Source organism: Globicephala melas, chromosome 8 (genome assembly GCF_963455315.2).
Source record: "Globicephala melas chromosome 8, mGloMel1.2, whole genome shotgun sequence".
Classification (NCBI taxonomy): domain Eukaryota; kingdom Metazoa; phylum Chordata; class Mammalia; order Artiodactyla; family Delphinidae; genus Globicephala; species Globicephala melas.
Genome location: NC_083321.1, coordinates 26,593,053 through 26,613,959, shown reverse-complemented (window position 1 = coordinate 26,613,959; position 20,907 = coordinate 26,593,053). Strand labels below are relative to the sequence as shown.

Below are 20,907 nucleotides of genomic sequence, written 5' to 3'. Positions count from 1 at the left end.
GCCAAGGCAGGGGACACAGGTTCAAGCCCTGGTCTGGAAAGATCTTACATGCCACGGAGCAACTAAGCCCATGTGCCACAACTACTGAAGGCTGCGTGCCTAGAGCCCATGCTCCGCAACAAGAGAAGCCACCACTATGAGAAGCCCATGCACCGCAACAAAGAGTAGCCCCTGCTTGCTGCAGCCAGACAAAAGCCCGCGTGCAGCAACGAAGACCCAATGCAACCAAAAACAAATAAATAAAATAAAATAAATTTATTTAAAAAAAAAACCCCCACAATGAAGTATCACCTCACACTGGTCAGAATGGCCATCATCAAAAAGTCTACAAATAATAAATGCTGGAGAGGGTGTGGAGAAAAAGGAACCCTCCTACACTGTTGATGGGAAAGTAAGTTGGTACAGCCACTATGGAGAACAGTAGGGAGGTTCCTTAAAAAACTAAAAATAAAGTGAACCATATGAACCAGCTATTTCACTCCTGGGCATATATCCAGAAAAGATGAAAACTGTAATTGGAAAAGATACATGCACCCCTATGTTCATAGCAGCACTATTCACAGTAGCCAAGACATGGAAAACAACCTAAATGTCCATTGACAGAGGAATGGATAAAGAAGATGTTGTGTGTGTGTGTGTGTGTGTGTGTATATATATATATATATATATATATATATATATATATATATATATATGTAACATGGAATATTACTCAGCCGTGAAAAAGAATGAAATAATGCCATTTGAAGCAACATGGATGGACCTAGAGATTATCATACTAAGTGAAGTAAGTCAGACAGAGAAAGACAAGTATAATATGATATAACTTATATGTGGAATCTAAAAGAATGATACAAATGAACTTATTTGCAAACAGAAATAGACTCACAGACATAGAAAACAAACTTGTGGTTACCAAAGGGGACAGGGTAGGGGTGATAAATTAGGAGTTTGGGATTAACAAATACACACTACTATATATAAAATAGACAAACAACAAGAACCTACTATATAGCACAGGAAACTATGTTCCATATCTTGTAATAACCTATAATGGAGAAGAATCTGAAAAAGAATATATATATGTGTGTGTGTGTATATATATATCTGAATCACTTTGCTGTACACCTGAAACTAACATAACATTGTAAATCAAGTATACTACAATAAAATTTAAAAAAAAAGCCAGGGTTTGGTAGAATGGGAGAAAATTAAAATCACAAGTTTATATCTGAAAAACCAATAATTTTTAAAAAGGAGAGTGGCTATATTAACTTTGAATCCTAATAATTTCACTTAAATTAATTATAATAATACAGTCCTACTCTGTAAGATTAGCTGTGCCTTAGTCACACAAATTCTTGTGTCTGACCCTTAAAATCTATACTTCAACATATTATTCATTTGAATAATATTACTTGATATTTTGTCTTTCAGTTTCTTCAAATATAAAAACTTTTTAAGAGGTCTGCTAATTACAAGCTATCAATAAACATAGGTAATTCAGCATTTAAAAAGAAACAGGTATAGAAAGATACATACTTTGAGGGAGGTGGGGATAGCAATGAACCAGGGAAGATTATTTTGGGAAAGGAGATGTCCTTGTGGGGGGGCATTGTTTGTTTTGGTTTTGTTTTTTAAATATATCATCTTAGGAATTTCTGGTTTTTCAAAGTGATGGAAAGTTAGGGTTTAATATGTATAATTGTACTATCTGTTCTAATTGACGATCCAAGGACAGTCTTTTTCCCCCTTGTTGTATAGTGCGTTTGAGAGGTTAATAACCATTGCCAATTATGGCAAGCAAGACCAAGAAGTGTAGTAGGAAGACTTTCTTGAACCTGAGGAGAATTAGATAAGGTGATTCTGTACTCCTTCCTGGTTTCCTCATCTATTTTCTTCCCAGGTAGACCCTTCTGTAGAAGGCTATTATGGAAGTTTGTTGTGTTGCAAAATGGCAGAGAGAAACTGCTCTCCTACAACCCTAGTTCTTTACTAGTTGCCTAAGAGACCCCGTTGTCTCCATCCTTAACTTCTAGAAACCTCAGAGGCCCAGTGGTGGGGAGCACTCATGCCCTTGGCCTCTTTCCTTCCAGCCACACTTGATTCTTCTTTTCTGGTGGGTGGTGGCAGAATGGGGTTTACAGGCAGAAATTCAGGCATCCCACTTGTGTCAGATGTGGAAGGAAAGTGAGGTCTCAGATATGAGCCTTGGTCTCTGCAGCAGGTAATCAGGACTCTACCAGTTCACTTCAGGTGGGGCGGCGGGTTTTACACTACAGGACCTCTTAGGATCTGGGGCATATTTTGGAGGAGTTTTGAGGGGAGATTGGAAGAGAGACGAGCATAAGACGGTGCTATGTGAGAGAAGGAGATGAAAAGGTAGAGTTGTGGGGAAAGGCTTCGGCAGTGTTGGTGAGGGCCACCTGTAATAGTGTTTAAAGAATAAGAGCAAAGAGATGGAGTTATTTGGAATTAACTTTTCTTTTTTAATTGGGGTATAGTTGCTTTGGAATTAACTTTTATTGACTGAACTGTAGTTCTTTTGAGAGGAGAGACAATGATGTGATAAGCACTTTAGGGAAAATGTCCTTGGTTTTTATAAAATTATCAGACAATGATGTGATAAGCACTTTAGGGAAAAGGTCCTTGGTTTTTATAAAATTATCAAAGATTAAGAATCTAATTTTCATGAAATATTTTAATGGAGCCTATATTTAATACTTTGATAAATCAAAAGCAGTTCTTCACCAGTAAAAATGTTGGGGAATGCTATTTTAGTTGTCACATATTACTGTGGTTGTATTTACTAATGCCTATTGCATAATTCTGTCAACTTGACCTTTTCAATTTTATTTCACAACTGAGGTCCAAAGAAATGAGTTTCTATTATCTTTAGAGGTGATGAGTGCCTCAAAATGTAGTGATGACTGGACTCACAAAAGCATGGGAAGTCTAAATAAAAATGACCCACAATAAGCTTTTATTCAGTGTTTATATGTTTGCTGCATTTTGAAGTTCCTCAGTAGTATTCTGCATTATAATCTGTTTGGAAATGTGTATCTACTGTGATATTATGGAAATTCAGCATTGGTCCTATTGGGGCTTGGCAAGAGATACAGATACGGTTAAGATACAGTGTTGCACATATACAAAACTAGTGTGATGCCCTCTGACTAGGGATATTAAACACACCCTCATGGAAGAGGTACATTTGAACTAGTGGCGGATGTTCCATTGGAGACAACAGCGTAAGTAAGACATGGAAACAGAGAGGTATGAATGTTCAAGGGTGATATCTGAAGGTCTAGTCTAGAATGTGTAGAACGACTAGACTGACATAGATGGCATATCTATAATACTTGTAATAGATAAAGCTTGAATGGTAGGTTGGTTTCTTTTATTGGAGGACTTTACTTGTAAGGATTAAATATGACTCATTTATTATGAAATATGTGGACAATTAAAATTTTTGAGGTGGAGAATAACATGGTCAGAGTTTTAAGTTAAGGCGAGTGAATTTGGAAGCAGGTAGATGCACTGGAGAGCTGTTAGAAGATGAATGCTGGAGACTAGGTAGGAGCTACTGTTGGTTTGAACTAGGTTTGTCATTAGGAATAGAAAGAACATTATGTAGGTAGAATCTACAAAATTTGGTGCTTAATGGGATGAGAAAAAGGGAGGTTACCTTGATATTGTAGCTTGGATTATTAGGAAATGTATTTTTCTTTCATGCATTCATTCAGCATTTATTAAGCTCGGTGGTGATCTTAACAGACAAGGAATTCAGCAGGAGAAGGAACTAATTTTAGAGTCTGGATGATAAATTGGGTTTTAGATGTGTTGAACTTGTAGTGCTAATAAGATAGCTCTTAGAAGATATTTGAAATTTGGTTCTGGAATTCAAGAAAGTGTGAAACTAGTGATGAGAGCTAGCATTCTGTTAATGGTACTAAACTCATTGTTAATATATAGAGAAAAATCAAAGTGCTATATGCTCAGGGCCCACCTTGGTAGATCAAATAATATCAGCATGATGATGTGGGAATTTTTGTTTAATCAAATTTGCCCAAAGTCCTTTTCATAGTTGTTATTTTTTTTTTTGCAGTCAGTATTTTTTTAATCAAACAGTATAATCACAAATGTGTAGTAAAGGCTTAACATATGACCTCCTTAACTTTTTGTTTGATTTAACGTTTAAGTAGCAAGCTATTGGTAAAATAAAGCAATATTTCCTTTTAAAAAGGAATGTAAGAAAGGCATTTAAGCAGATCGACCTCTGTTTAGGTCCAATATTACCTTATTGTGTAGTGGTTAATTTACCATAAAACTGTCTTACGCATTCACTGTAAAGAAATACCATTTCATTTCAACTTTACGTTGCTTAGTGAATAGAAAAGGTTATTTGGAAGTATGATTCATTTGGTAATATAATGAATATATTAATTTTCACTAAAAACTTTTAGAAGTTGCTAGAATTTTCACAATGTATTGTATTATATACTCTTTTCACAATTTACACATACTTCAATTTTCTTTCCCCTTCTAGTAGAAGAACACTTGTCTCTGTGTTTTCTAATAGAAAAACACTTGGCACTTGTGTTAAACCTATCAGTGGACACCATTGCAGTCTTCAGTAGCTGAAGACTCATACAAATTATACCCCCCTCTTTAAAAAAATTCAACAGGTTAAAATACCATTTGCATATTGTTCAGATTTCATCAGCTTCTTCATCACTGAAGTAAGTTGGCATTTGTGCAAACAATGAAATAAAGAGGTTGGCATTTATGATTACTGAACAAAAGATATCAAATATCGAAAAATTTCTGACTTGGTTCACTTAATGTAATTTTCTTTGTGGTGTTATAGGTTAACAGTTGCGGAGTGTCACTCACTTTTTTTTTTAGTATTTGGAGGAATGCATCTGTCAAGGGGAAATTTTTATCAAGCACTCATTTTCTAACTTGCAAATAATTCTTTGTTTTAAGCAGTAGAGGCTAACAGTGTGCTTCTCAGACTTTAGCATGCATAATAATTGCCTGGAGAGTTTGGTGAAACAGATTCTGGGGTCCCGCTCTGTAGGTTTGAGATGGGGCCATCTTCTAACGAACTCTCAGATAATGCTGATGCTGCAAATCTGATGACCGCATTTTGAGTTGCTCTGAGCTGATACAATGTGACAGGCACTCCAGAATTAGGAATTTTGAAAGCACTTGGATTTACTCTATGGAGAAAATCTAAAGTCAAAATAAAATGTTCCATATTGAACAACCCATTGCCATAAAATCTCAGCTAGTCAGAATTAAGAGTCCATAATTAAAATATTAGTTATCAGTTAGATAGTAAGTAGATAGCACATACCAATTCTGTTAAAAAATTATTTTCTGTATATCTTTTGTAGTGTCATGAGTGATCCTTTATTTTTGTATCAAGACAGTTTTTTACTCTTTTGTTTGTGTTCATTTTTCTCATCCTCAATAAGTGGCTTGGGGATTTGAAAACCATAGGTCTATATAATTGAATAGTTTTCCCCTCATGTGAGGAAGTTACATAGACCGTAAAGTTGTGAGTGTCAAGTCAATTAAGAATAGTAAAATAGCACTTTGCTAAAACTTTGGAGATAGACAGCTTTGTCCTATTATAATAAAGAATCACAGAGAGATACTCTCTCGGTATTTTTAGTGTTGTGACATATTTATCATATTTAAATTTTGGATGTACTTTAGTCCTCTACTCAGCAACACTAAACTTTTTTAAATGTTTTAAAGTTTTTGGAGGTTGGCATATGTACTTGAAAGTAAGTAAAACTATATTTCCATAAACTAGGCTGTAATTCAAACTTTTCACTAATTCATATCTGTCTTTTCATTAGTTTTCTATGTTTTTATTTTACTTTTCTCTGTTTAATATTGAAAGAAATTTCTCATTTTCCTTTGTGGCTTAGAAAGATTCATTAAATTCCTTTTAAAACATTTAGACATATTTGAAGGTATTTTTCTATGAGATATGGTCAACATACACTGAAAAATGCATGGATCTTAAGTGTTGAGTTTGGTGAAATTTGATACCATGTTGCTACCACCCCAAACAAGATATAGAACATTTCTGTTTTTCCAGAAAATTCTCTTATGTCCCTTTCTAGTTAACTTATATCCCCTATACCCTGTTCCAACCTGGAAACCAACGTTCAACTTTTATCACTATAGTCATCCCTAGGTATTCTTGGGGGATTGGTTCAGGACATCCTGAGGATACCAAAAACCAAGGATGTTCAAGTCCTTTATATAGAATGGCATATCCAGAGATATGGAGGGCCAACTGTATAGATTTAATTTTGCCTGAATTTGGATTTCATATCAATGTAATCATATACTATGTACCCTTTGTTCTTGCTTCTTTTGCTCAACGTAATATTTAATTAATTAATTTATTTAGGCCACACCAGGGCATGTGAGATATTAGTTCCCCAACAAGGGATTGAACCCATGCCCCGTACAGTGGAAACGTGAAGTCTTAACCACTGGACCGCCAGGGAAGTCCCAACATAATGTTTTAGATATTCATCTGGGTTATTATTGAGTGTATCATGGTTTTTTTCTTTTATGTTGTTGAATAGTATTCCCCTATGGATATACTATAGTTTATCCATTCTCCTGTTGATAGACATTTATGGTTCCAGGTTGTGGTGGTTATGAATAAGAGTGTTAGTACATTCTTTGATAAGTCTCTTTGTGGACATACATTTTTATGTTTTATTTCTCTTAGGTAACTATCCAGAAGTGGAATTGCTTGACCACAGAGTAGATATGTGTGTTTGTTTATAACAAATTGCCAAATTGTTTCCTGCCAGCAACATATGAGTGTTCCAGTTATTCCATATTCTCATCAGCATTTGGTGTCATCAGTCTTTTTTATTTGAGCTATTCTATTAGGTGTTTAAAAGTATCTCATGATTTAATTTACATTTCCCTGATAATTAATGAAAAGGTTTGAATGTACATTCGTGTGTAATTGTCTATTCATGTCTTCTTTTGAAAAACGTCTGTTCAAGTTTTTCCCCCTGATTTTTAATTAGTATGTCTTTTTACCATCGTTTTATAGGATTTTTGTTTGTTTGTTTCTTTGTTTATTCTGGATACAAGTCCTCTGTTAGATAATTATTTAGCCAGTATTTTTTTTCCCAGACTGTGGCTTGTCTGTTTACTCTCTTAATGGTATCTTTGATGAGCAGAAAATTTTAAAATTTGATGAAGTTCAGTTTATCCATTTTGTTTGTGCTTTTTGTCAAAGCAGTCCCTGCCAAGGGACAAAGATATTCTCTTGTGTTCCCTTCTAGAAGCTTTGTGGTTCTGTGTTTTACATTTATATCTGTGATTCATCTTGAATTGATTTTTGTGTATGTAATGAGATTGGGATTGAGGTTAATTTTTTTCCACATGGACATCCAGTTGTTTCAACATCATTTGTTCTAGATTGTCCTTTCCCAGTTGAACTGCCTTGGCACCTTTGTTGAAAATCAAGTGACTGTATACATATGTTCTACTTCTAGACTCTTCTGTTCCACTGTCTATTTTTATATATTTATGCCAGTACTACAGTCTTGATTACCATAGCTTTATATTAAGTCATGAAATCACGTAAGTCCTTCAGCTATGTACTTTTTGAAGATTCTTTTGCCTGTTCTAGATCCTTTGTTTTTCCATGTAAATATTATCATCATCTTGTCTACTTCTTCAGAGTGGCTCACTGGAATTCTATAGGAATTGCATAAAATTTGTGTATCAGTTTAGGAAAGATGGACATGATCTTCCCATCATGAACATATTATTTCTTTCCATTTCTTTCCATTTTTTTGACCTTGAGGCTATTGCAATTGGTAATTTCTTAAACTTTAATTTTCCAATTGTTTGTTGAAAGATTTGCTGATTTCTTAATTTTGAGTTCCTTGCTTCTAGGTGACTTAAGTTCTTCCAATTCCAGCAAAATGCATTTCAGTTTAGTACTGGTAGCAAATAGAAGTTAAAATAAATGAACTTTGCAACATTGATTTTAGTATATACCTATTCTGTTAATTAAGAGTATCAATATTTTCTATATTTGATTGGTGAGTGTTTTCCTCAGAACTCCCTGCTGTTTGTATGATTTAGCTGGCATTTTTCTAAAGTAAGAAAGCTTATGCTATCTTTTTGTGGCTGTTTCTGGCTCCTCAGTTAGTAAGTCAGACCCTGGAACACAGGATGCTATAGATTTTCTGTCTTTCATTTGGTCATTGAGTGAATGAAGTAGGAATAGCTTTGGGCTCTCAACAGTGGGAAAGTTTGGCTAGTGGGATTCAAAGTGAAGAAGAGCAAAGAATAAGCCTTGATGGGACTTGCTGGTGGTGCAGTGGATAAGAATCCTCCTGCCAGTGCAGGGGACACGGGTTCGAGCCCTGGTCCGGGAAGATCCCACGTGCCGTGGAGCATCTAAGCCCGTGCGCCACAACTACTGAGCCTGCGCGCCTAGAGCCTGTGCTCTGCAACAAGAGAAGTCACTGCAGTGAGAAGCCCGCGCTGCAACGGAGAGTAGCCCCTGCTCGCCGCAACTAGAGAAAGCCTGCGTGGAGCAATGAAGACCCAACACAGCCCCCTGAAAAAAAAAACCTTAAAAAATAAAATAAAATAAGCCTTGACAACAGAGGAAAATGACTGTGGTCCTTGTGGTGCTAGTGAATGCTTGAGCCTGCCTCTCATGGGAGGGCTCCAATATAGAAATAGTAGGAAAAATTAACGTTCATTGGGATCAGAGAGTCTTGGAACCTAGTATTAGAGGCTTGATTTTTGTGTGCAATAAAGAATCTTTGCATATTTTAAGTTAAGAATGTGCATAATGGACTTCCCTGGTGGCGCAGTGGTTAAGAATCCATATGCCACGCAGGGGTCACGGGTTGGAGCCCTTGTCTGGGAAGATCCCACATGCCGTGGAGCAACTAAGCCCGTGTGCCACAACTACTGAGCCTGCGCTCCAGAGCCCGTGAGCCACAACTACTGAGCCCTTGTGCCACAACTACTGAAGCGCGCACGCCTAGAGCCCGTGCTCTGCAACAAGAGAAGCCACCACAGTGAGAAGCCTGCGCATCGCAACGAAGAGTATCCCCCGCTCACTGCAACTAGAGAAAGCCTGTGTGCAGCAATGAAGACCCAACTTGGCCAAATATATATATATATATATATATATATATATAAATGTACATAATAATGACACCATATTATTAATAGACCTTTAATTGAAATATCTTTAGAAGTTGTGTCTGTTATATTCTAGTTTTAAACTGTAGATGTATTTAGATTGTGTATAATTTCTTGTGGCTGCTGGAATAAATTACCACAAACTTGGTGGCTTAAAACAACAGAAATTTATTCTTTCACAATTCTGGAGGCTAGAAGTCCAAAATCAGTATAACTGGGCCAAAATCAAAGTATTGGCTGGGCCACCATTCCTCTAGAGGCTCTAGGGGGAGAGTTCATTCCTTGTCTCTTTTAGCATCTGGTGGCTGCCAGCATTCCTTGGCTTATGGTCTCATCACTCCAGTCTTTAAGGCCAATATTTAAAATCTCTCTGCACAGTCTTCACATCACCTTCCCCTCTGTGTGTCACATCTCCCTCTGCCTCTTTCTTATAAAAATTCTTTGATTATATTTAGGACCCACCTGCACAGTTCAGGATAATCTTCCCAATCTTTAACTTAATTCACATCTGCAAAGACCCCTTTTCCAAATGAGGTAACATTTACAGGAACTAGGGATTAGGACCTGATATTTTGGGGGGCTATTATCAGCCTACCACAGAATATTATCTTTTTTAGACCTTCATTTTGTTCTGGAACTTTCTGTCAAAGCAGATTGGACTGAGGATTTTGGTACCCCAAATGACATACTTATTTTCTTGCTATAACTTTCATTTTTTAATTAAAACCTATATCACAGCATAAAATATATTGCATTCTATTAGCACAACAGAATAGATCTAAAAGCCTCAGATGGTGAATTACTTATTTAAAATAATAGGAAAATACCAAATTAGGGAAAATGATTGAATTGTGCTTTGACTACCATAGAACTGATATATGACTCAAAATTTAGTGATAGCTTTTAGTTTGGGGCAGCCAGGAACTAATTCTTGGTTTTGTAGGGCTTTCTTGGTCTGGTTGGTGTATGGTTAGTCCATTATGTTCTGTTCATTGTACCAACCACTACTGGTTTCTGTAGTGGCCTATTAGAAATTACCTATCTTCTAGTCTGTACTTCCGTGATACAGCTGCTAGATTAGAATGGTTTCTCCAGGGCCTTACTCAATGTTAGCGGCATACTGAGATTACGTTTTCACATGTAAGTATTGATACATCTTAAATGTATACTAGTGGTGTATTTGAGCATGTTGCATGAAATAACATTGATTCATACCAAACTTGTTATACAGAACTTCTTCACATAGTGTTAGAAGATGGGTTAGGTAGAGAACTTAATGTAGCCTACTCTATTTTGGCTTTGGTACATTACGTAATATCCTAGCTTTAAGGATTGCTTAAACCTCAGTATGGGAATAACTTTCATGAGCATCATTTGATAAATCATGGCCTAAAAAAGATGAAACAATAAAGCCTAAGTTTCCTTTTCTTCAGTCATTATATTAATTAGCTTAAATAGTTAAGTATTAATAGCTGATAGATTTGGGCATAGGAGGAGAAGAAAAGAAATAGTTTCCCAGAGGGAAAATGGAAGTCTGATTCTCTTTGTTTGCCCTGTAATCTTTCTCCCAGCATACATGATGTTCATTAGTTCTTCTGGGCAACCAAATATCACAATAGCCTTTGCTCTGCTAGTGAGGATCACCAGCAGTGTGGAGAAAGTTCAGCATGAAAACAAATGTAAGAAAGATTTACTAACCAATTAATTTGTATTCAAATGTTTTGTTGAGTTCTTTAAAATTGTTTCTTACAAATCTGCCCTGAAATAACCATTTTTCAATACAAATTTGTGTTTGGGGATTTATAACTTTAAAATCTTCAGGGCTGAGCCAGAAGATGAGAAGTGTTTTAATTTCAAGTAATAATTGTGTAATTTCAAAAGAAAAGCTAGTAGTAGTCCATTGTTATGATATCTACAGCCAAGCATATTGTATAAGGAGAGCTTCATACTCTGTACAGAGTTGGTACTCTTCCTCTATCAGGTCCTGCTCGTCTGCATGTACCTATTTCTGTTTGTGTTAGTCATCCTCTCTGGGTAAATTGTCCATGAGACCAGTGATTCCATCAGCAAATTATCCAGAAAATGCTGTTTTTGCACATTGTGACAGATCATGTCACTGGTAGATTTATAGCTACTCCAGTGCTCTAATTAACCTGGCAGTTGTCTCCGGTGCCCAACACTGTTGTTTCGTTGCTTGGCATCTTAGTTTGCATCTTCTCATTACCTTCTCTCTTAACGAAATCTCAGATTTAGAGTTTTTTTTTTAACCTATCCCCCCACCCTCTCTACTCATCACCCCACCCCCCCCTTGTTTTTGATTGGCAGTATCATCCGGATAAACAAAGTGCAGATGTACCAGCAGGAACAGTGGAGGAATGTATACAGAAGTTCATCGAAGTTGATCAGGCATGGAAAATTCTAGGGAATGAAGAAACAAAAAAAGAGTATGACCTGCAGCGGCATGGTAGGTACTTGTGGTGAGGAGCCCCAGCACATTGGCAGCTCTGTGAAGCGCAGTCTGCAGCCATTTCTGGGGGACGCTTTTCAGCATTTGCACCAAGTTGTTATTTCCTCCTTTACTCCTTCCCTCCTGTCACTGTTTTTAATTATGCCCTATTCTTAGTAGTGATTACTATGTATCCATTGAGAAGTCAGCAAAACTACTAGGATGTGGCTTCTTGTGAAGCCATGAAAGCTACTTTTTATAACTAATGAAAAATGCTTAATTACACATTCCTAATTAATATGTTTTTTATGTTTAAAAACTTCTTTTTATTAAATTTAATTATGTACTGATTAAAATTTTCATTGAGTACTTTTAAGACTTATACTGTATAAATGACAATCTATAGGAAGATACTATAAAGGATAACATCTTAAAGCACTCTTTGCTGTCTCTGAACTTGTTTTAGGCTAGGTTTTCATGATTATCTCCTGGATAAACTATATTCTTTGTAAGATTGTCATAAATGATATCTTAGGAACGCACATTTCCTAAGCAATTTTAAAAGTCATTTCTTTTATGCATTTTAGAAAATAGCTTCTTAAAACAGTGACAAGCTCTTGTGAGAAAGAAAGGGACAAATGTAGGTCAGGTTTGTCACACATGGACTGCAGTTACGCGAAGTGATAGGCTGTCTTTCAGCCCTGGCCTTGGGATAGCAGTCCCTCAGCCTTCTATCTGAACCTTCAATATGCACCCTACATGCTAATGGGGGGAGTCGATAATCAGCCACAGCCTGTGGGGAAAACACTCAGTTGCGCTCTGCCATAGCGCACCAGGCTCAGCATTGACTCACATGTGTTGATAAAAGCTCACCGTCTCTGTACTTGATTATTGAATCTCCTCCCATGCCCTGCACCAGTACACGATCAAACCTAACAGAATGATTGTAAGGCTCCTACTACTAAGGTTATGAAAATTTGATTTGAGAAATAAAGCTTTATTTCTAAGATACAACATTATAGGTTAAAGCCAACAATATATATAGAATATCCATATCTGTTTTCAGAGGGAGTTGCATTAGTAAAATTAAGTGTTTCTTACAGTTAGTGTGTGATTCCTTTGTGGAAAGACTTCATAAGCAATTTGCTTATGTACTGGGGTATTAGTTTTTAATAGTCACTTTCATAATACTAATCATCTCTCAAGCCCTTCTACTTTTTTAAGACTGATGAACTTAACAGTACTTTTTAAAAAATGTTAAGAAACCAATAAATATAACTTCGCAATGAATTTGGATTAATTTTCAAATATGGCTTGAATATTGGGTCCTCCTTCTATTTGGTGCATTTATGTGCATCTTTCCAATGTTGTATTTCTTCTGTAAATTCTTGCACTTCCGGCAAAAGAATGTGGAGGTGGTTTCATTTGAGGATGAATTCTATCCATAGATACATCTTTCTGACCTTGCTTCACATGGTAAAATTTCTGTGAAAGTGTAGAAACTAATAAACATGGATGTATTGTGTGTGAGGTTACCTATGTTTCTAAAGTGACCAAGTTCTACTGTAGATGACAGTCTCTCATGGTGCTTTGCACGTCTTTACCAGTGTTTATTCTGGGGTGCTGATTTGCTTAAGGTGAGGATAATCCACAAAACTGTATCTTAAGGAGTGTAGGGTGTGTACTTGCACTGTCGCTCTGCATTTTTGCCAGTCCACAGCTTGGTACTATTAAGAACTTATCAGTGGGCTTCCCTGGTGGCGCAGTGGTTGGGAGTCCGCCTGCCGATGCAGGGGACACGGGTTCGTGCTCCGGTCCGGGAAGATCCCACGTGCCGCGGAGCGGCTGGGCCCGTGAGCCATGGCCGCTGAGCCTGCGCGTCCGGAGTCTGTGCTCCGCAACGGGAGAGGCCACAACAGTGAGAGGCCCGCATACGGCAAAAAAAAAAAAAAAAAAAAAAGAACTTATCAGTGAAACTGACTAGAAACCTACTGTCGGACAGAGAAAAGAGGTAGGGAGAGATCAGGAATCAAAAAATATTCTCCCTTGCTAGGGTATTGGGTGAGTAAGACCAGAAATGGGAGAAATAGGAAGCAGGGTTAAAAGTGAGCAGTAGAATTACATGAAGGAGGTTTAAGAGATGTTAGAAGAACAAATAACCAACATCTTCAAGCCTTTCTCATTGCCTTTGAGAAGTCTTTGGAAATGTGGATTTCTTTTGAGCTTTGAATCCTTGGTTTAGAGGTTTTAATGGAAGGAGCTCTAGCCTACTGCATCTCAGGAGATTCTTATAACTCATTGACGAGGTCACAACAAAGTTTAGACAAACCAAATACAGTGAGATTGGGCTTGATTCATGATTCCAATAAATAGGCAGATCTTCTGGGAATTTATATGATGTCTGTCTGCTTTGCATGTTTTTCAGGTGGGTGAGCTTTTCTAGAAGGACAGTAGAAATACAAATTTTCATGACATTTTAGTACCTCAGATCTAAGTACTAAATATTTCCTTCATTACCAGAGGCTCCAAATAGTGAGAATGCTTTGTTTCAGTTTTAAATTGAAATTGGCTTTCTGTTTAGATAAGGAATAGAAGTTTCTTATCCAGATACAACTTGCTGGTTTTAAGCCTTTCATACTAGAGCTATTTCAAAAATCTCATAATAAACCTGGTTTTGTATTGTCATTTCTCTTGATTACCGACATTAATTTTTACTTCTTTACCCATCTTCAATAAATAGCTCCTTGAAAGAAGGAAATGAACTTGAACTTCTAACACTGAGGATTTAGATTTGATAGAAGGAAAAACTTTGAGAGTGATAATTTGTTGAAGACCAGGATAGGTTACCAAGAGAGAGAGTTGTTATAACCAGGTCAAAGCACTCTTTTTTTCTGGGTCAACCCCTGGGGACATGGAAATAGCTTTGTTATACAGAACCCTTTTTGCATGTGGTGATAGTTCATTATAGAACTTTCTTTTCATGGTGTGTGCTTTAAATATGTTTGTTTCCTGCCCTGCATTAATGTATAGTATAAAATAAGTTTGCGTTCTGTATACTTGGAAAGGCGGCAGGAGATGTTTTATTGGCGGATGTTGAACACTTTCTCATATTTCACAGCTCAAAGTTGGTGCTCTTTTGTAAGGAAAGCCTCATAATATTACCTACAACCATTTATTTCTGTAAAAGATCGTTTAAAGGAGCCCTTCAAATCCATATTTTTTGCTTCACAAAAGAATTATCAAAAGCAATAGTCTAGGATAGGTGACCTAAAGTAAAGTACCTGTGTTTTTTCTCCCTCATTTACACTTCTGTATTCTTGGTTGACATTTTAGGGCAGTGTTGGCCAGGCTCATTAGAAAAGCAAACCTAATAAAAGAGTAGTAATATTCAGTTTCTAGATATTATGCATTTTGAAAGCAATGTTAACTAGTGAATTTAATCAGTAAGTTCCAGTTGGACATATTTACCTTATTGTTTGTAAGGGTGCTTCCAGACTGCTTCCCATGTTCCCTTGAAAGGCATGTAGTTTTTCAAGGTTAGGCTTTGCACTTCAGACAACCAGATGAACACTTTGGAAATTCTTTTTAGGATTTATAAAATGTTCATATGAATAATATCTATTGAATAGATTTTTGTGCCTTTATAATTCTTGTGGGGAGTTTTCTCATACATTAAGTGCATTTAAAAACATGTCAGAAGTATATCATGAAAAGAATAGGAATCGTGATTCAATAGCTTTGTAGTGTGAGTCATACAGATCTCTGATGTCTAGGTGGCTGTATGGAGTGACACAGCTTATGAGTTAGGTTACTTCACTGTGATCTGAAGAGGAACAGACCTTCAAATGAAGTCAGTCAAATTAAATTATGTTGTAAAAACATAAGTGGATTGTGTCTGGAGTCCTTGCTGGTATATTGTCTTATATTAAGATGTACCTTGTTTCTCTGTTAGTGAATTATTTTGGTGATGTGGCGCCTTCATGCTACACAATTGGCCAAGTGCTTGGATACCCAAGACAGCTGGGCTCTGAAGAGGATTGAGCCAAACGTTGTAAAGTTAGTGTCTTTACTTAAAGCTAATCAGCTATACTCTCCTTACCTATATACAAAAGGTCGTTTCAGTTGTTGTATTATACAGTTCACTCCATCCCTTTATTAGGATAAATATTTGAGAATGGGAGATAAATAAGTAAATCTTGGACCAGATGAGGAACGTACCTTAAAACCCCACCAACATTTATGTGTCAGAGAACTGAATCAACATGTAATTTCTTAAATTTAAAATAAAAGTACTTGCTGAAAAGCAAGTTAACACTAAAGACTGATTAACTCCATAAAAAGCGAATTAATACTTTTAAATGTAGATAATATGAATTTGGGTTATCTGTTTCAAATAATGACTTAAGGCCAGTGGATGTTTGTGTAAATTATGTGCTAAAACTGACCCTTATAAAATACTTGTATTAGTCAGATTAGGGTTTCCATTTATGGTCATATCCGTTTTTCCATTTGATTTTAGGAATTTGAAAATTGGCTATAAAAATGTGCTTCAGGTAAAACTTGAAGATAAGCATCAGGGGGCATGTTTTTTTGGTGACTGTTTCTGGGAAAAGTAAGTATGTGAAATGATGCAGAAAATCCATCTAGACAGTTAGGGACTTGCATTTCTTCAGAGAGGGAAGATAATATAGATAAAACTTTCTGTGAGGGTCCTCTTGCTTCATCTTCTTTGTCATAAGAAGGTGACTGCTCGCATTATTTGTTACTTTTACTTGAATACAAATGACTGCTTTTGCAATGACAATGTATTTTAAGATCATTTCTCAATGATTTTGAATAAAAATTTGGCTAGTTTCAAATAATGCTATAGAAACCTACGGGCAAGATTATAGTTATAATCCTGTAATACTTGGACATAATTGGAAGTTTTGATTTAATAACAGAGAAAATGTAGGATTTTAGGAAGTTTGTGTCTCCATCTTTATCCTGTTGCCCAATTTCTACTTGGGTACTTGACCCGACTGAAATCAATGGGTTCAAAACCAAGACTGGGTCCACCTTTCTCATTGCTTGTTTTTAACCCTCAGACTTGAAATCTTTCTTTCATATTACACTCTGATTACTTCTGGTTTGCTCAATATATAGCCAATGAACTAAAAATGAGTGTTGGCATTTCTTCTTCAATGTGTTTTTTTTTTTCCCTCTAAGTGATCTTTTTATTCTCACAGCTACCACAATAGACCATACCCAGATTATAACATAGACTCAGGTTACTTCCACAGCTGCTAATTGGCCTTCTCCCATAGTCATTTACATTTTGATTGGTCTAGCTTTCTTTATTCTTACTCTTGTTTAAGAACTTATATAACTACCCACTCCCTAACACAACATTTACCCATTCACATGGAATTTAAATGCGACAGAAGCTCTTAAGTTTGTCCCTAATTACTTCTTCCAGCCTTATCACCAATCACAAACCTAATGTGAATCTTCTCCCCATTCATTTAGGGGTTCCCAAACACATCTGCTTATACTGTTTGTTGTTACTCAGAATACCCTTGCGTTCTGATTCTTCACAGCTTATTCTTTGTTCAAGTTCCAACTCTGGTCCTCCTAGCTCCACCCCCAACAAAAGAAAGCCTCCCCTGACTTTCTAATCTACTGTCATTACGTCTAACCTCTGAATTTAATCCATAAATTATTTTGATTTTTTTCCCCATCTTTCAGTTCTGTTTGATACTTTGGAAGGACTAAATAATAATATGGACTATGGCTTTGATAATAATAGCTCAATTTTAATGGGACTGACAATAGTAAAGTACATCAAACTTCTTAACCCTGTTACAAATCCAGACAAGGTGAAAGTTGCTGCCGTCCTACACTGTGGTACTCGAGGCTCCCCCCACTCCCCAACCATGCAGTAATTGAGTCATTTTCCTGTGGTCTGTTATAGACAGGTCAACACAAACATTATGAGTTAATGACAACAGTTAAAATAGCTGCCATTTGTTGAGCACTAGAACTATGGCAATTGTCTTTTAATCATTGTTTAACAACCTTGTAAGGAAGATTTTAATATCTGTTTTCCAGAGAAGGAGTCTGAGGCCCAGAGGGTTTAAGTAATTTGACTAAGGGCACATAGCTAGTAATTGATAAGAGGGGAAACTCAAAGCCGTTCTCTGACTCTTAATCACTGTGCTAGGCTGCCAAGTTTTGAATAGGTGTGTACAACCTACTATTTTAGTTCCAGATAGTCAGGAATGAGGCATATTTGAGGGTCAGAGTGAGAGGCCAGGCTTACTTCTGCTACTGTGTTCTGCCTTTCTGCAGTGAAACATGAAATTCAATTTCCGGGTTTCATTTGGTACCTTTCATGAGCACTGGGTTTCTGTTCAGCTTATGAAAGAACCGTAGTTCTTCAAGTCCATAATTAAGCTCCAAGTTTGTAGTTTTTCTGCAGTATGGAAAGCCTTGCAGTTGTGACTCTTTAATTTCATCTGGGAAAGAATTATAGAGCTTTATGATTTAATGAATAGGTTTCAAGCTAAATGTTGCCTGATTCTGAATCTCTTATCAAGGTAGAGACTGTTCTAAGAACAGAGACTATTAAGGACAAGGAACTGATTTCCTTCAAGTTATTTCCTATATGAAAGACTTAATTATGTATACTGAAATGATTTTTAAGAAGGAGGTGATTGTTTAAAATTAAATTACATGGTTTTAAAGCAGCAAGATATAATTTAGACCTAAAGGAAAATACTGCGATTGCTTTTAACACACATAGATGACTTCTGTAAGTTTGAAATGAATTTTGTTTTAAATGGCATAAAAATAAATACAATGCACTAACTGCTAAATGAGAGCGTTCTGGGGACTTGATCACTTGAGTAACACACAACATTGCCACTCTTGAATAGTAGGGACAGAGTTGCAGATAGACTAGATCTTTTGGCCAGTAGTGGGTTGAATGAGACTTTTAGATATCCATAAAGAATAAAGTTTAATTCCTCTTCTTGGTAGCTTTTTGTTGCTGTTATTTATTTATTTTTACTTATTTATTTGAATTGTAGCTACAGTTAGAAAAGGTTTCCTGGGATTAGGAAGTGTAATTATATAGGCAGCAAACAAAGAGCTGTTTTAGAAATTTTACTGTCATTAGGAGGAAGTTTTAAAAGACTGGAATTCCATTGTCTGGTAAGAAGTAAGGAATATTTATTGATTCCCAAATGGAGCTGAAAAAAACCTTTCCTCTTTTAGAAAGTTGTGAATGACCCAGCGAGAGCTCTAGTAAGCTTTACTGAACCAAGCTGCTAATAGTTATTTAATGTTATTCTTCAGTGTGAAAGAATCTCCGTAGATTTTCCTTTTAATCTCTTTGAATTGCAGGCTCATAAACCTCTCTGATGAGTCCTGCCAGTGTTTTCTTAGATCCCACTGTTGAGACAATGGAGCCACAGAATTCTTTCACTTCTTGTTGTCAGACAAATCCAATAGAACACAAGGTCAGAAGGGCCTATACTTCTAAAGGTTGAAAGATTCTTTTTCAAGTAACCACATAAATTATTTGATTTTATCATTATATTGGTTGGGAATCTCTCTTTAACGATAGTGCATTGCTTTCTACATGTAAGTAAATCTGGAAGTTTTTCTTGTCTCCATATTTGCTTAAGCTTGTGAGCACAGTACAGGTTGTGCACAGACCTTAACGTTCCTAGATATCTTAGAAAAAGCTGAACCCATTCACTTCAAAAGAATTAGGAATCATGTAGTGACATTGGACTCAAAATGGAGTTTACCAAATGCCAGGCAGTGCTCTTCTTTCCAAAGGGCAGTTTTTAGATTTTTTAAAAAATTACTACCATTTTGTAGCTAAGATTCCAGATTTAAATCTTGGATCTGTTTATTTAATTAAATCACTTTCTAAGTCAGTTTCTGTTTTCTCATGATTTTTGGTAGTATCATATTAAGGAGGACTTTAAGATAGGGTTTACATTTTCAGATGCCTATTACAGTATTATAATGAGCAAAAATATTTATAATATGTAAAACTCAAAAGAAAACGAACTTATGTCTTTTACAGATGCAGTGCCTGATTAGTAGATAATAAAGCTAATTACAGGGTTCCTGTGCGTTACTTTAAGGACTAGGGAGGAATTAAGTTTTCTAATTATATCTACAGTGGTGGACAAGCAGAGATCATTGTTTAAAAAGAAAAAAAAGAAACATTAGTTTGTGCTCCTTCCTTGTAATGGTAGTGGGGGGCGGGGAGTTGCTGTTGCCCCATTCGCTGGACACCTGCCTCTCAACAAAAGATGGTGGTCTCCTCCCTGCCCCCCGCCCCCGCGCACTTAGATTCACCTTTTCCTTGTGAGTACCCTCTCCGCTCATCATACAGTTCTCCAGGGATCCAATTTCCCCCTGACTTAATCACCCTCAGCCTTTTGCAGAAGTTGTTAGATTATGGTCCTTTCAGAGGATACACACTTTCTTATGGAGCTCTTTACTTCGTTCCCCTAACTTTTCTTTCCTTATTTCTATTTAAAAATATAGCCATTAGAGTTTCAACACTATACCTAAACCTTTTTATTGAAGTATAGCATACATACAGAGGAATGCACCAATCCTAAGTGTACAGCCTGACGGATTTTCACAGTAAACACACCCATCTAACTAACCAGCACCCCAGCAGGCCCCTGTAACTTTTTCCAGTCACTACTCACTCTCCCACGCCCAACATCACAGGATAGTTTTGCCTGTTACACTTCACATAATGGGGATATCATACAGTACGCAGGTGTCCTCCGCTTTTCAAAAATTTGCTTTACTCCACTTCGCTTTCATGAAAGACCTACATTAGTACCTGCTTTCACTTAATGGAAAGAAATCCTAAGTGGATGTTCACCTTTATGAAAAGAGGTGAAAAGTGAAAACAGTGTTCAGCATTTGCTTTGCGGAGAGCCCCAAGCGGCCAGAGTGGCACTGCCAACCTCTCTCCCTGGGAACTACATTCAGCATCAAGCCACCATAGCTTTGAACTGTGTCTGTGAGCATCTGTGCTTTATCTTGAATTATTTTGTGCATCCGTTAGCAAGATATGTCTTGAGGTAATTTCTTCTTTGCTTTACCTATTTTGCCTTACAAAAGGTTTCATAGGAAAGCTCTACTTTCAGATAGCAGGGGAAGCCTGTGTTCACTCTTGTGTCAGATACTGACTTTTTTTTTTTTTTATCCGG

At 36.6% G+C, this 20,907-nt stretch overlaps 1 protein-coding gene across 2 annotated transcripts in view; it reads left to right on the top strand.

Moving 5' to 3' along the window:
• DNAJC24 (DnaJ heat shock protein family (Hsp40) member C24) overlaps nt 1-20,907 on the top strand; it is a 66,538-nt gene that overhangs the window by 33,430 nt on the left and 12,201 nt on the right. For both annotated transcript variants that reach the window (XM_070046133.1, XM_030864814.2), the window contains exon 3: nt 11,554-11,692. In XM_070046133.1, coding sequence (XP_069902234.1) covers nt 11,554-11,692 — 139 coding nt within the window. The remainder of the gene's footprint in view (nt 1-11,553; nt 11,693-20,907) is intronic.